This window comes from Corvus kubaryi, unplaced genomic scaffold (assembly GCF_017639235.1).
Source record: "Corvus kubaryi isolate FWS band 111438036 unplaced genomic scaffold, C.kubaryi_AGA036_p1.0 37383, whole genome shotgun sequence".
Lineage (NCBI taxonomy): Eukaryota > Metazoa > Chordata > Aves > Passeriformes > Corvidae > Corvus > Corvus kubaryi.
Genome location: NW_024581125.1, coordinates 1,358,916 through 1,375,588, shown reverse-complemented (window position 1 = coordinate 1,375,588; position 16,673 = coordinate 1,358,916). Strand labels below are relative to the sequence as shown.

The 16,673-nt window shown below is 46.7% G+C and overlaps 1 protein-coding gene across 17 annotated transcripts in view; it reads right to left on the bottom strand.

Annotated features, from left to right (window-relative positions):
- AGAP1 (ArfGAP with GTPase domain, ankyrin repeat and PH domain 1) overlaps positions 1–16,673 on the bottom strand; it is a 313,696-nt gene that overhangs the window by 108,418 nt on the left and 188,605 nt on the right. For all 17 annotated transcript variants that reach the window (XM_042035324.1, XM_042035325.1, XM_042035327.1 and 14 more), the window contains one exon: positions 5,565–5,733. In XM_042035324.1, coding sequence (XP_041891258.1) covers positions 5,565–5,733 — 169 coding nt within the window. The remainder of the gene's footprint in view (positions 1–5,564; positions 5,734–16,673) is intronic.

The following is a 16,673-nucleotide window of genomic DNA, read 5'->3' as shown; positions in this document are numbered from 1 at the left end:
CGTGTGACCGTCAAGACACCGGGATTGCATCGGGTGGACAAGGCAGATGTGGGATTTTATCCAGGATAAGGCGCCACGGAGGCATGAAAATCATCCAGAGGGAAACAGGCACCAACCGCGGGCTCCAGTCACCTGCCTGAAGCTCCACGACAAATTCCTACCTCATCATCATTAGGGATTTGCCCACCTCGAGAAAGGATCCTCAGACATCTTGTTCTTCCTTTTTTTCCCTGAAGAGAAAAATCTCAGCAAACTCACTTTTCTCAGTATTTAACAAATGCAGTTATTTTATCTAATATTTGTTTCATTAGGGTTAATGCATGCTCTGCTCCCCTCCCCCCACTGGTAAGGAATATAGGGTACTAACAGTGAAAGTTTCTTTTTCTCTAGTTCTGGAAAGGGCAAATCCTAGTCCAAAGGAACCGGGGAAAACGACCTTGAGGGATCCCCCTCTAGTGGGATGAAAGGGAAATCCCGGATGCGTTTGAAATTGGGCTTTTTCCCTTTGAAACGAGCAAACTGCCAACTTCTCCCTCCCGTCGCTGCAGCTGTGTATCACTGAGCCAACAGCAAAGCCACCCAAATGGAAAACTGACTCGGGTGAGCAATGACAAAAGTAAGTCACAAACTTGCAGCTGAACTCAAAACTCGCGCTCGAGTCGAAGCGCGGGGAACGTTTGGCGTGAAGTCACCTCACATCCCTCGCCCCACTGCAGGATTGGCGAAGAGTAACTCCCAACAACCAACCTCTTGGCCATGTGGGAACCACACCAGATCACCTCCCAGCAGGGAATTCAGAGGAGATTCCAGAATTCAGGACTCGGTTCAGCATTTATTCGCAAAGGCGCCCAAGATCCGCGGGCTTTGGAGCAATTGCCCACGCTTGTGAGCTCTTGGCTTGATAAACATTTTTACTCGTCATCAGCCTGATCGTAACATCTGAATCCTGACAGTGACCTCCAATTAAAAAAGATTATTGCATGATCTGCAAAACCCACCGAGGGTTTGATAGATGATCACAATTAATAACAGGCAGGAAGCTCGCACTGCTAAGAACGCGGAGCTGCCATTCCTGCAGCATCTGAAATGTCACAAGCAGTTAGCAGATAACAACCTCCAGCACACTTAACGATGGCCCTGGAACTCACACGTTTTGGGATACTTCACATACTGTACAGTCACCATTTTAAGGAAATTTAATAGCACCAAATTATTTAAATGAAGTGTTAATCAGGAAACAATTTATCTCTACACCATAAGCTATTTTTAGATGTGAACTTTCTACATCAGTGGCTCTTGCTACAGCTCAGACTTTGGGTTGTTTGGAGAGGTGAAGAAATAAATGACTCCTGGGAGAGATTTCCGGGGTAAGTTCACCTTCAGGTCAAGCAGCTCAAATCCAACCCAATTCAGGAGTGAATGAAACCTGGACCCACTCCTGGCTCCAAAGTCAGGCTGAGCCAGCTCCTAAAGGGCAGAGAGACTGGCCAGAGGGATGGACAGGACTCTGTGGGATGGATGGACTCTGGCCCTGCTCCCAGCTATTACAGAAAGCTGGAACTGAGCAAGCCCAAGATGCACCAACAGAATGATGCTCAGTGCCATGTAATTTTAATTTGAATTTCAGTTACTTAAGCATCATTGGTCAGCTTGGATTGAAGATACCACAGAAGTGACATAATTGTAGATTAAAGGGAGTAAACATCCATTTCCCCCAGCTCAGAGATTCCTACCAAGTTAGCTTACAAGTGGGAGCACCTTCCATAAAGTCACTGTTAACAATCTTTGTTATTTGAAGTCTCTGTAGAACATAAATAACACAACTAAAACACCCCCCACGCCCCCGGTCCCTCTGTATTTTCTGGGAGAAGCTGCCACACAGAATCCCAGTTTTTACACAACAAACCCCAAACTGCACCTCCAAGAACCCAAGAAGAGACCAGTTTTCAAATCAAAGTCAACCTTTTTCCAGGCAAGGTGCCTGGCTTTGCAACAGCAGGAGCAGCCCAACCTTCTACTCCTTCCTCTGCTTTCTGAGGAGCACAGAAAATATTCCTTTTGCCTACTGCTGTTGCACTTCCAGTTTGTTCACTGTCACACCATGACCGTGACAACGTCCATCTACCACGACTATGACCTCACATCAAGGGAAAAGTATTTTTCCCAAACCTTGTGCCAGTGGGAACCCAGCAGGAAAGAGTCACCCTGAGGTTTTTAAATTCGTATATTCTCATAAAGGTCTTTATTTTTTTTTCTTTTTTACATCTCTGAAACAGAGACTCTCAAGGACTGGAACTTGGCTTTTGCTGTGAAGATGATTATTTCCTAGAGATGCCTGCTTCCAGAAGTTTGGGATGTAAGCACATTTATGGATCAGGACAGCTGCCATGGAGAGATGGTTATTACATGCCTGGTCGTCCAAGTCTTTAAAACCAGAAAAGCAATCTTGTTCAGCTCAGAAGTGCCCCAAAGCACAAGAGAATTCCATGTGATAGGAATGACACACTCCTGAACTCTTCCCATTCTGCATCAATGAAACCCAACAGAAAACCCTGTGCTTGCTGCTTGGCTGCTGTAACTTGCAGTGCCCAATAACTGAGTTTGCCCCTCCTGAATTCACAGCATTGCCCTGATCAGCCTCGTTCCTTCTGTTCTGCTCACAAGCACTGTCATGGGAAGCACCTTGGGAAACACCCTCCCCATGTGGGAGGAAATTAAAGGTGTCTGATCAACCACTGAGGTCCAAAAAGGCGTTAGAGAGGGAAGGGGATGAGAAGAAGGAGGAGCTCAAGCTGCTTTGCTGCCTCACAGACCGTGGTGGGATCAGAAGAGTGGCTGAATCACAAGAAATTACACTCAGAGAAAACTATTTGCTGAAAAATGGACTTAAAACATCAGTTATAAGCAATCAAACAGGCATTTCTTGGCAAAATTGGCACTGAAATCCACCCTTAAGGGGCAGCTTCCAAGCAGTGTTTACGTGTCAAACAAAGGCACCATCCAAGATAAGCAGCATTTGACTGTTTTGGGGAGAGGTAACGTGAAACAGCAAAAACGTAGTGAATTTACAGGCCTAAAAATCAAAATAGCAAGTGCTGATTCTTTCTGTTTGTCCAAACCTCCTCCACGTGGCCGACCCACGTACAGAAACCTCCCAGCCACAAACCAGGGAGTGACAAGTTCAGCCCTGTGATCAATTTTAAAGCATCACACAAGCTCCAGACACTTTTCCCAGCACTAACAAGTGAGGGAAAGCCCTGGGACAGGAGCACAGCCTGCAAGGGATCATTTGCAGGTGTTCTGAGCTGTGTGGCAGGTAGCTGCAGATATTCCAGATGTCCTCCTGGCACTCCAGAACCAAGCCCTGGCTACCTACGGGTCTGCCACCCATCGGGAGCTGTGACCACCATCACTGAGCACATCAGAGTTCAGATGAACACGGCAGGCACAGCTTGGGACAGCGTCTTTCATATTCCCCTCATATTTTCAACTCCCTCTCTGCAATGCAGCCCTCCAGCCTCACCTGAACACCAGAGCACTGGCAGTGACACATGGGCTGATGCAGAGCTGAGCTGCTGGCAGGGATTTCCCAGATCCAGTCTGTCTTGCTACTTTTTTATTTCAATTTAGTTTCTCTCTTTCTTTCTCTCTCATTCTCTGTCTTCCTTTTTCTTTCTCTCTCTCTCTCTTTCTTTCTTTCTCATTCTTTACCGACAAGCAGCTCCTTTCTATGCTTGCTTTTAATCCAGTGGCAAGCAGCAGGTGCTGACCAGACACCAGCAACAGCAAAGTCCTTCAGTGTTTCTGAGCGAGAGGATGAAGAAGCCAAGAGGGAGGAGAGAAGCTCCAAGCGTTCCCACAGTGTTATTTGAAATACCCTATCTAAATTTGGAATTCCTGGCATAATTAACTTCTTTCTCTGTGATCAAACCTCAGCCTGGCCAGGATGCACACACACACAGTGCTCCCACCCCTGCCAGGGAGAGCTGCCTGCTGTAAACTGTCATGGGAAGTTTCCCCCCTGACCTGGTAATCCAAGTATATCCCAAAACATGTAAATTCCATGCTCTAAACCTTAAATTATTATGTATCTCTAAATATGTTTCCAGAAACTTGCTTCTCTGAAGCAATCAAGTAATTTTTGCCTCTGTTCAAATGTCTTAAAAGCCAAAATCTCTTTATTTGAACATTTCACCTGTGGTTTATTGACTTAGTCCAGCACTTTTCTTCCCTAAATTAGGAAGTGTATTGAAAAGCAGAAGCACTCCCCACACCTAGTCATCTAAATGAAATAGTAAACTCAAAAAAACCCAACCATGAATAATTTTCTCCTATGAATTCTTCCAGTGCCAAGGCACAACTTGAAAAAGGGTCTGATGAAATCACAGCTTCAGACACCTCAGTTCCCAGGCCAAGATCTCCAGGGGTGTCTGCTCAGTGGCACAGCTTTAAAAATCCATCTTGGCCAGTGCCATTCACAGTTGGAAGGAAGAACACTTCTGTTTTCCCCTAATAAAAGGGAATGTCTCAAAAAAAGCAGGGAATTACATCTCGGCTTGAAGGAGCGGGCTTGGAATTAGATGATTTTTAAGGCCCTTCCAACCCAAACCAGCCTGATTCTATGGAACATGAGATAGGTACCTATCACCATCCAAGAGAAGACACCTGAATATGCAGGAATCCCAGGGCTGCTCATCCCAGTGGGCTTTGCACAGGGGCAGGAATGTGCAGGGACGCTTTTGCCAGCGCACGCAGGAGGTGTCTACGTTACCCATAAATGCAAAAGGCACTTGGTGCTTTATGGATGTCGTCCCAAACGTGCTGACAGAACTTCCACTAGACCATTACGAGTTTTGTACAAGCTGTGCATTTTACAAGATGAATTGTCTCAAATGTTTTCCCTTAATGCAATTTTTTAAAATCCACTTAGCTGTATGGACAAGTACTTCAGCAAACAATAAACTTCTTTGTTTAGAGCTCAGGAGGAGCTATAAACCACTTCCATCAATAAATTAAAACAGCTTTCCACTGAAGAATCTTGCTGTTAGAAGAATGCATAATATTGAACTTTATAAAAGCAGGAAGAAGGGCTGTGGCTCTCACCAGGAAGCCATAAAAAGCCCTTTCAGATCATACAGCATTTGCTTTTCATAAGTATTAGATAAGAGATCATAAATTCCCCCCATATGTTAATTACTGTGAAATTATGAAGGACTTTGGCAAGCACAAGGTAACAAATACACAGACACCGAAGGCTACTCAGAAACTCAGAATCTCTCCTGGGGGACACATCAGCAGCGAGGGCCTAAAAACTTCCACATCAGTGGGTTTGTAAATCCCAGGCTTTGGGTTGGAAGGCATCCTGAAGTTCATCTAATTCCACCCCTTACCACGGGCAGGGACACCTTCCATGAGATCAGGTTGCTTTGAGCACCAATCAGCCTGGCCTGGCACACTTCCAATTATTAAGAGCTATCCATCCCTATCCCAGTTGTCCATGATAATTCACTGGAAATGCAGTTTTTACCCCTCTTTTTTTTCCCCCTAGCAAGGTCTTCTCTTACCTGAATTTGGCGAGATGTGTAAACTGCTCATGTCTTTGGAGAGGCCGTTGGTTTTGGGGCTGGAGATGGGGGCACAGGCTGACGTGGCTCGGGGCGGCCTCTTCCCGGGGACCTTCACAGTGGTTCTCAGCAAGTCGATCTCCTTCCCATGAACGTTCTGCATGTAGTCCTGGGAAGAGAGGAGAAAACCCCAAAAGCCAACATCAAACGGGGAGTTCTGTAAGCAGCAGAATGAATAAACCTGGTTTCACAAGGTTTTGGCCCTACATCCTCTGCCAGCACCCACCATATGGTTTTCCCCTTCCTTCCATGTTCTTGATAATCCCTTCCACACATCTCACAACAACTAACCCCAAAAGTCTGGAGCTTTCTCATGGATCCTCCAGCTGGGTAAGAGGTGATTCATAACAGGGCCGTGTGTGGGAATCCACCAGCTAAAGGTCCCAAACAGGAGGAAGCAAGGCTGAATGTCCCTCCTGAGCATGTTTATTTGTGTCTCCTCTCTGCCAGTGTTTTATGCCTTTATCTTTTCTCCCTCAAATTTGGCTGGAATGGGTCAGCAGGCACCAAAGTTACAAAAGGGCACCAGCAGGAAGGTTTCAGCAATTCCAACTCTGTTTCCTTAGAATATGACCCTTCCTGCACCCACACAAAGTATCATCAAAGGGGAAAAATCATGCAAATTGCATCTAATTGATGAGAGCAAGCACGTTTAAAACTAGGAGCCAGAAGTGGGAAAGACATCTGTGTTGCCCAAAGAAGCTGTGGATGCCCCTGGATCCCTGGAAGTGTCCAAGGCCAGCTTGGACGGGGCTTGGAGCAACCTGGGATAGTGGAAGGTGACCCTGGAATGAGAGGAGCTTTAGGGTCCCTTCCAACCCAAACCACTCCAGGACTGTGTGGATTAAGGACCCCAAGAGAAAAAGAGCAATTTGGCGTGGTTGGGAGAAGATCTGGGCTTAAGCTCTTGAGTTAAGATGGGGACCAAGGAATGAATGGTATTCCTGAGCATCTTCTGCGTGGGGGCCAAAAGTCTGAGCTGCTTTTCAGACAGAACTCGATCACCTCACAGAGACCTGGCTGATGCTGTGGGCATCTCCACGAGGAAAAATGTAACTCCCTGTTGTCCAGGTGATGAGGGCAAGATTTAGCCAGCTTGACAAGTGTAAGACGAAAGACTACCAGCACTGACTAGGCTGGTTCCCAACCCGCAGCACACAGACCTGGACACCACCAGAACACCCACTTCACAAGGAGTTTCCTGAATTCACCCAAAATCTGTCTCACTGCTGCCACAATCCAGGGAGCAATCAGCTCCCTCATCAAGACCCTTTCACCTTTGGTAGTTTTTACAATACAAATTATATATTCTGCTCAAAACCCATCAAAAATCTCGACGAGCAAGGATTTCTTCATCGTTAATAGAAATCGGTGATAAAACCCTCAAACTAAGCCATCACAGCAGCTTATTTTTCCAAGCTGTCTGAGAATTATTACCAGCAAAAGGTGGGGTCTGATCCATTCGTGGGGAGAGGATGCAGAGCTCTGCTGCCAAGAGAAACAAAGGCAATCTACTCAGGAAAATTCCTTCACTAGGTGCTGGAGACGAACAAACGCACTTCCTCCGTAAATTATCAACTTGGCAGAACTTTCTAGCTCGGGTGTCACTTCTTCACAAATTAAAATACAATAAGCAGAAGATAATTGAGCATTTATTGCTTATGGGCTCTGAAGTGAGCTTTAATCAGAGAGTGACTAAACCTTAGCACATGCTCTTTTCCAATAGTTTTATTTACCGTACAACCAACTTCAACTGGAGAAGGGGGTTTTGGATCCAAATTCTTCAGGTGAAGGGCGGGTGTGACTTCACAACTTGGGAGATGTGGCAGGGTGTCATTAAAGCCCTTTCAACTGGGTGTAAACCAGGCTGAGGTGAGGCACAAAACCACTTGAGGAAGCGAGGGAGCGTGGGCAAACACAAAACCAACGCGCCTCAGCCACCGTCAAACCCAAGCGCCTGAACAACAACAGATGCCGGGTAGGTATTAATGTCAGCTTAAATATTTATGGGGATATATCAAATGTAAATAATAAAGGCCCTTTCATTGTGTGCAGGATGCACAGTGATAATCTGTGGGTCTCCCCGAGGAGAGGAGGGCAGGGACCACGTTCCCAGCCCCGTCAGATCCCCGCTTGGGGAATGAAAGTTCAAACTACAAAATGATGCCAGGGCTTCTGAAGCGCAATGGAGGGTTTGATCAGATTAGAACAGATGAGGGTCTTGCTGTCATCTGGAATATGCTGTGTTAAAGAGAAGACAGCAAGCTGGATTTTGATATGCAAATGGTACAGGGATAACTCCCCGAGATGTTAGTTGTAGAAAATGCTGATCCGAGAAAAAAGGGGAAAAAACCCTTTAACAAGGCATGAGGGTAATTCAAAGCCAAGTACTTTTAAACAGCACTTAACAAGTCCCTAGAGCCCACTCAACAGTGGGCCACCCCAGACGTGCCATCTTCTGCCCCTCAACAGCTTGAAAAAGTAGTAATTGCGAATCCATTTGCATTTTTCTTCTCAACTTGTCCGCGTTCATCATTCAGCAAGGCAGGGGGAAAAAAAAAATCAAAAAAAATTAAAGCCAGCAGCAAAGCAGAGGGACCCCCTCCCCAAACATGTGGCGCAGAGGAGACGCGGGCGCCCCGATCCCCCGCACCCCGCGCTCGCACCTCCGCCGTCGCTTGTTTTCTACATTTCGCTCCTAATTATGTTGCATCTATTGCCATACACTTAATTAGCTGCATTAATGTGATTTCTTTTCACATAGTCAAGCAATTAAGAGCTATGATTGAGTTTCATTCAATTAGCCTCAACAAACATGCTAATTGATGTCCCAGATGCAAATGAGGTGCAGTGAGAGAAACCTGCTAGCAACTGAGAGTTGTGGCGGGGGGACCCGGGGCTCGCAGCTCGCTGGCAGCAGCACGGCTTAACACGGCTCCCCCTCCTCCCAGGGCAGGGGGACACCAGCCATTAGTGCCTGCCTTGTCCCAAAGAGCTCCCTACAGGAGCCACGGGCGGGCGCCGAACCCAGTCAGCGCCGTCCCCCCGGTTCTGGCGGGAGCCGGAGCGCGGCGGAACGTTCCGCTGATCGCGGGAACTGAGGGCTATCCCGAGGTCTCCATCCGGCTCCGAGCTGCTGAGGCACCACGCAGGTGATGGCCTGCAGTCAGCACTAACTGGCAGCTCCATCTTAGTCAGAGCGGGGCGATGCTGCCTCCGCATCCATCAATCCATAATCCCCCAAAACGCGCTCCCCGCGTCGATTCTCATCCCTTTGCATCCCCGGGTTACCGCTCCGATGCGGCGCCGCCGAGGTGTTAATTTGACTACTCAAGGCCATTGACCATTATCTACAGGACTAAATAAACTGTTAAAATATCAGGGGAAAATCAAGAAAAGCTGTATTGACTGAAGATGACACCAAATATTACTTGACAGCCCCACAAAATGAATTGCCTTGAGTAAGAAAGGAACGATGTGCCATGACACAGAATAATGTAAAGTAAAATTACTTTAGTTCTGCTCTTAATACAGCAGCTCTGTTTACAACAGCAGAAATTAATTTAACCAATTAACTGAGCAGAAGCCTTTCAGACATGCAAATTGAGCAAATGGGTATGATCATGTTTTCTAAGCAGGCCTACCAAAAAGAGACACTGCTATTTTTGGGGGCCTCTTTGGACTTCCAATGCCAGCAGCTGTTAAATTTGTAATGATTTCTGATGGTCCTCAAAGCTGGAGAAGACACTCCACCAAAGACCACGAGCTGAACCAAGGCTATGGGGTGGTTCCAGCTTGATGCCTATGTCCAGCCTGGCCTCGGACACTTCCAGGCATCCAGGGGCAGCCACAGCACCTGTGGGCTGGGGCCTCCCCACCCTCACAGGGAACAGTTCCTTCCCAATATCCAATCTGAATCCACTCTCCTTCAGCTTAAAGCCATTCCCTCTTGTCCTATGCATGGCTGCTCCCTAGAGCCATCCTTAAGTTAAAGCCACGGCTAAGGTTAGTTACCAAAAACATGGATATAAAAAACATTATGGAGTTTGAGGGTTTTCAAATACTACAAGAGATGGTGGATAGAGAGAAAGCCCCTCACTGGGGCTGTAAATGCAGGATCCCCCTGGGTAAAGGGGTTTCCAAGCTCACACTGAAACCACTCACCTCAGGATACAACATATGTCACAACACTAAAATGTAAAAAATTATCTGCTCCTTCCTAGAGGCCTCCCCATGTTTCTTCCATCTGTCCCACTGCCACCCTTTTCCAATGCACCACATATGGAATGAGAGACTCTCTGAGAGCAGTGACTTTCCCTGGCTGTAATGGTACACAGGTATGAGCATCACACTTTTTTCTTCCTTTTCAGCTATTCCAATCTCTCAGAAGCCTGTTTTTCCATCACTAGGAACAGGTCCAGGCTAAGAATCCTCCCCAGATCTGTGCCTGGTTTCCACATAGCTCCTAATGAGCTTCTTCCCCATCCCTGAAGTGTCCAAGGCCAGGCTGGATGGGGATGTGAACAACCTGGTCTAGTGGAAGGTGTCCCTGCCCATGGCAGGGAGATGGAACGAGATGAGCTTCAAGGTCCCTTCCAACCCAAACTGTTCTGTGATTCTACAAGAAACACCTTCATTTTGTGGCAGTTTTCCCCCAGTGTTCAATGGGACATAACGCTCCTAAGGCTCCACTTACTGAGGTTGAAATAGTGTTTCCTGATCTGAGGCGTAATAAAAATTATTATGGAAAAGGAAGTTTATGGTTGCACCTCTGGATGACATTTTAAAGACCGCGTGCAGTGTATTTTTTGAAAGACAATTCCAATTTTGTGAGCTGACCTATTGGACCCACAAAACCTATTGTTCACCCTCAGCAACAACCAAATCCTCTTCCCCCCAAACCAGAGCAGCCTGGGAAATTGGATGGAGCCCTGACTTTTGTGCCTCTCTGTGGCAGTCAGACATTTTTATTGCAAAACGCCGTCTGGAAAAGATGCAAAACAAAATTGCTAAACTGCAAAAAAAGAAGAAAAGGAAGGGGGAGGGGTGGGGAGGGAGAAGAAAAAAAACAAAAGGCCCCCTTCCCTTTGCTTATTGAGTTCAAAGGCATAACATGCAGCACCCTGCAGCAAATGGGAAGCTACACTAATTTTAAAGCCATAAAACGCTATAAAGTGCCCTGCGGGGCAGGACTACACTGGAGCTAGTTGCACCTAAATAAGCCATGGTTCATTTACTTCGCAGCTTAGCCTAATGTAATCATCAGCAGATTCCTAGCCTAGAGTTGTAACAGGCACGGAGCCGCTGCCGCCGAGGCGACACTCCCAGCCATGGAGGGGCCGCCGCCACATCGCCGTTGATTAGAAAATTTTTCAGTTTTGACAAGCCCTTAATGAACATAAATCGCTCCTTGATTGGTTTCCGTGTGGGGCCACAGGCACACCTAAGAAGAAACAACACAACACACACACACACACACACACACACAAAAAAGTCTCCCCAACTCCTCGCCCTCGCTGCTTTTCCCAGGAAGGGCCTGAGCCGCGGATGGACGGTCGGGATACGAGCCACAGTGGAATATATTCATCAAATGGTCCTGGGAAATTAGCTGTTCCCACCCCCCTCTCGCACATAAACACGGCCATAATATCATTCAGCTTCATAATGCATAGTTAGTCTTAAGGAAAGCCATGAAATGTTATCTTCTGAGGAGAACAGAGGGATGGAAACGCATTCTGGAAAACACTGCTCACCCTAAAGCGCTCTGTCCTGACAAAAAGAAGGTCATCATGAATCTGTTTGCTTCACATTGGGAATCAAGAACATTAAATTTCAGTAATAAAAAGCACTGGCTATACCTCTACCGTGGTGTTAATCAGCTCCATCAGTGTTGCAGGGGCAGGGGAGGAAGTCAGGGCAACACTTAGAACACAACAGCAACAAAATGTTGGCTTTTTTGTAAATGGATCGCTTATTTGCATAAAAGTTTAAGGAAACTCTTCCCCTTGCACTTCACTTCTCATTCAGCCTTTGTAATGAGAGCTGCTGTAAAAGACAAACCAGAGTTTTACCACCCTGAGTAATTTATGAAGCATTTATACCCACAGCAGTTAGCTCGGCTGGACAGGAAGCTCTAATTTTATAAACCCCCCTGATTAATTAATAGCTTGGCTTTTGCCTTTTAAATTGCAACTCATTCTGATCCTAAGAATTTTCCTTGACTTTCTGAAGAGAGAGCAGGCAGACAGGACACTGAAACGCGTGTTTGCTCCAGCCTGTGCAGCTCTGCCAAAGCACAGTTTTGTTTGCCACACGACTGAGTGTCGACTCCCTCGAGGGCACTGAGGCCTGGACAGATCCTTGTGGGTCCCTTCCCACTCAGGATATTCTGTGGTTCTATGATCTTCCTCAGTTTTATGTTTTTCCCCCCATTTTATCTTCACTCCGTTACATCTTTCAGGTTAAGATAATAAAGAAGTTTTCCAGGGAGCTCCAAAGTGTCTGAGTGATCTGTACAGCTACAGCACTTTATAAAAATAATCAGAAATTACTAGGCTCATATTTAACTGTTCTATCATTCATTTTTTCCTATCCTAACCAATATTTTAGGCATGTTAATGCATGAAATAGTAACTACAATAAAAGTTTACACAAGCTTCAGATTTATCCTCATCAATACTCAAACTGTAGCTCTGCAGCGTTCGTTCTGGTCACTGCTCTCTCAGGAGGGAGAGCTACATCACATGTGGGAAGTAACACAGAATCCCAGAACGGTTTGGGTTGGAAGGGGACCTTAAAGCCCACCCTGTTCCACCCCCCTGCCATGGGCACGGACCTTTCCACCATCCCAGGTTGCTCCAAGCCCTGTCCAACCTGGCCTTGAGGACTTCCAGGGTCCTTTTGTCAGTCCAAGTCTGTATTTACCAAAGGCTGATTTAGGGATCAGTTGTTGATAGGAAATGCCAGTTAAAAGGCCCTTCAGAGCCAGCCAATATGCAGCTCTACATTCCTTCAGAGCAAAAATGGGGGGGCGGGGGGGGGAAGGACACACACAATGGTATTTTAGAAATGTATGAGCATGAATATTTCTATTAAAGCAACACAAACAACACACTTCAGAGCTATTGAACTGCCTGAGGTAACACAAGCCTGGAAACAAGGCTGAGCTGCAACAATGGCTGTGGGGGATATTCCTAATGGGAAGGGGAGCGCGGTTCCCTCGGCTGGAGTAGCACCAGGCTCCGGGTGCTGACTGGCCACACAGGACACCACACTGTTCTCTAGCATGAGGGGAGATGGGATCCTGCATTTGCAAGCAGGCTTTCTGTCTCCAAATAGTTCAGGAAAATCACACAAGCTGGTAACAACAATTTCAACTGCAGCTCTGAGAAAAACGCTGGGACCCGAGAAAAGCGCACGGAGCTACAACACTTCCAGATACCAACACAGAGGAGGTTCTCAAATGCCTCCTGCTTCTCACCATCTGCTTTTTCTGGAGGAAATGGCCAAGCTGAGAAAGCTCAAATGACACCTCAAGTCTTAAGGAATTTTACAGTGCCTGGGGTTTGTAGGGTATTCCCAGAGAGAATGTGTCTGTATAATGCATTGCTGAAGCTCTTCTGCCAAGTTTAGCCTGGTGTTGGGTCTGACTCCTTACCAGGCTGAAATGCTGCCTTTTAAAAAAATTATTTGAGAACAATAATCCAATTTATTATAGCAGAACAACACTGCTAATGCTCACATGAGCTGCTCGCCCAGCCAGCGCTGTATTTAAGAGAGAATTTAGAACTGTGGCTGCTGTGGGATGAATTGAGCAAACCAGGTGAATCCACACATCTCTCATGGAGATAAAGCCAGATATCCCCTGCCTTGAGGACAGTTACAATCCCCAGGTCATTAAACCAGAGCAGTGAGGATGAAGGTTAAAGGCTGCAGCAAGCAAACACCAACCTTGCTGTGTAGATACACGGGGTTTGTGTACCAGGTGCGTTCTACATGGGCATCACACCTTCCTTCTCACGTATTTAAGAAGCTCTTCATCCCCCATAAGGTGCCCCAGCACTGTGCTTTTATTTCAAATCAAATCTAGACCAGACTAAACATAAAAGGGGAAAACTGCCCTTACCAAAACCTAAGCTGTTTTCAGCCCTTTCCCCCTCCTTTTCTCCTCTTCGTAAACGAGGTGCAGCGCTGGTGAAGATACAAGAGCAGAAAATGGACATGCACAGCTAAAGCTTTGTCATGTGCTGACCTGTGGCACGCTGGCAGCCCTGTGGCAGGCAGCCAGTGGTGAGACATCATCAGTTATTCATCGGGAGAAGGCTCAGATGAAGCAGTGCTGCCCAGCAGGTATCCCGGCGAATGCATTCCGGGAGCCCTCGCGCAGGGCATCCCGCCATTAAAAAGCCGGGAGATGCCTCGACAAATTCCCCCGGGGCCCTTTGGGGAGGCTGACATGGAATTTGCCGGCCAGAATTTTAGTGATCCACTCCACGGCTCTGCTCCAGAAGCCCAAGATGAATAGGGAGCTCTGGTGAACTTTGAAGCCTGCGGGTCAAAGTTCTCTCTCATTATCCCCAACCATTTTCTATCGGCGGAGCTCCTCGGCATCCCAAGGGACGGGAAGGTTTGAGGCTCTTGAAAAAACCTGACATGACCAAGTCAGGAAACAGTAGGGTGCTTATGTACATATATTTTTCTTCCCCCATTTTGCTCTCCCCCCACTTCCTTGAAAAGAAAGGAGAAGGATTTCGCTATTGTGTCAAACATCAACCTGGTGGCATCAGGAGTCACTCATTTAGCTGGCACAATGCTGCACTCATTTCAACACGCTGCCCTGCCAAACAGGCCTGACCCTCCCAGGGACACCTCCTCTGCAAGAAAGGGCCTAATTTGATTTTTCCCTCCCCACCCCAAAAGCTTTCATTCTGTAGGCAATGCTTTCAAGGAGGATGTCAGGGCTGGTTTCTGCAATACATATTTTCTACGTTAAAACCTCTGCTTTGTGCCTGAGCCACATCTGGCAGAGACAACTGATCCGCTTGTGGCCAAACCTCGAGCAATAGTTAACACAGTGCTCACCACCAGCCACTACACATTGTAATTGGTCTTTGCAACACAAGGTGTTATGCTCTGACTCAAACCACAGGCTGAACAGACCAAATGATCTCCTGAATTTACTTTTTCTGCCACCACTAGAGGCCAGCCCACCTTTCGCTGCAATTAAAAATTCACTCCAGAATTAAGAGGGCAACATTTTGATTAACTAAAATGACCTGCACATTTGAAACAACCCAAATCGAACTGGTCAGATTAGAGCCAGGCTTTACATAAGTTTAGGAAACTGACTTTAGATGGCTAACAGAAACCCTTTTCTTCACTGCTGCTTTATGGGAAACTTGGTAGGAATAAGGCCCTGCTTTTTCAAAACAATGTAAGAAATTATCCCAGACAGCAATGCAAGCACAGCATTAAAAATTCATCGCTTTGGCTTTGTTGTGAAAAAAAGGAACAAAACATTACTGATAAACAAAAAACAGCAAAAGCAAAACAGCATCAGAGTCCTGTTCGGGGGAAGAACCTCTCACCTGGCAATCCACAAGAAGAAATTGTGACATTCCTGCCAACGAAGTTTAGTACAAAGTGTACTGGGAGTGTGACAGAGACTTAAAATCTCTGTGGTTCCCTCACAAACCCCTCCGATCCACGCAGGGAGCAAACGGCAACACCGAGCCGAGCACCTTCTTCCTGGGGTGGGGGGGCACGGTGGGGGACAGAGGGAAACAATTACAGGCTGGTAATTACTTCTTCTTTAAATGGATTCTCTCTAATCTCCGATGCATTTACCTCTAATCTCAAAGTAATTACGTGTAACCTCAATGGATTCTTACTCTGGGGGAGCCGCCGCAGCTCCGGGGGAGCCCGCAGAGAAGAAGTTTCTCTATTGTCTGCCAGAGCAATGAAAAACTAACACGTGCATGGCCCTGCCAGGAACAATAGAGCCCTTCCAGCAGCCAGGAAGGGGCCAGGGCACACACAACAGCCTCCTCCTTGCTGATGACCAGCACAATCGAAGGCAGACTCAGGTGGCAGCTCCATGGGGCCACACAGTATCCGTGCTCCCCTTCTGGGAGCCATACCAATACACCAATTTGGGTATTTCAGGGCTACTTCACAGCAGAATTACTCAAATTTAGAGGCACTGAAAGCGACCAAATTGGGCAGAAAGACGTGAACTACATCACACAAAGGAGCAGTGAAAACCCTGCTCCAGAACGCAAGGGCTGAGGGACAAGCTTCCTGATGGGAAGCAGCAATGCCTTGAAGCTACTTGTCATCTAATTTACTACGTAATTTTTAAGAGACATGGACATCACATCAGAAGCTAGAGCAAAGCATCACTATGGCAGGACCTGAGACTCTAAAATCTTGTGTCAAGGCAGAGAAAAAGTGCTCATATTCCACAGACAGGGAACAGCCAGTCGGGGCAAGCACAGCATCAGTGTGGCCAGACGTGGATGTGGCATTTGGGGACGTGGTTTAGTGCTGGGCTTACAGCTGGGCTTGATGATCTCAGAGGGCTTTCCAACCTTAATGATTCTAGGGTTCCATGCTCCTCAGACACCACCCATCTAAAGCAGAAGTTTCCTGCCAGTTCCAGGTGCAAGTCTATAAACCTCAGAGTTTATAGAAAATGCATCAAAATCTTGATTTTCACTCCTTATGTAAAAGTGCTTGGGAGCCCAAAATGCCACCAACAACTGGCCCTGAAAGCATTCCAAGTGGCAACCCTCTGATTTTCATACGTGGGATGATGATAAAATACAAGATCAGATAGTATATAAAACCACATATCTATCTATCTATCTATCTCGTATTTATTATTTAACCTTGGTGAGGGTCACACCATGATTTTTGGGGTGGGCTGGTCACGAATGGGATCTCTGTGCTCCTTCTATCCCCAAGTCCATAACTGGAATTGTGTCACACACTCTGGGGGACAGGAAACATCCTTGGACAATGACAAATGCCCCAACATGGAAAACTTGT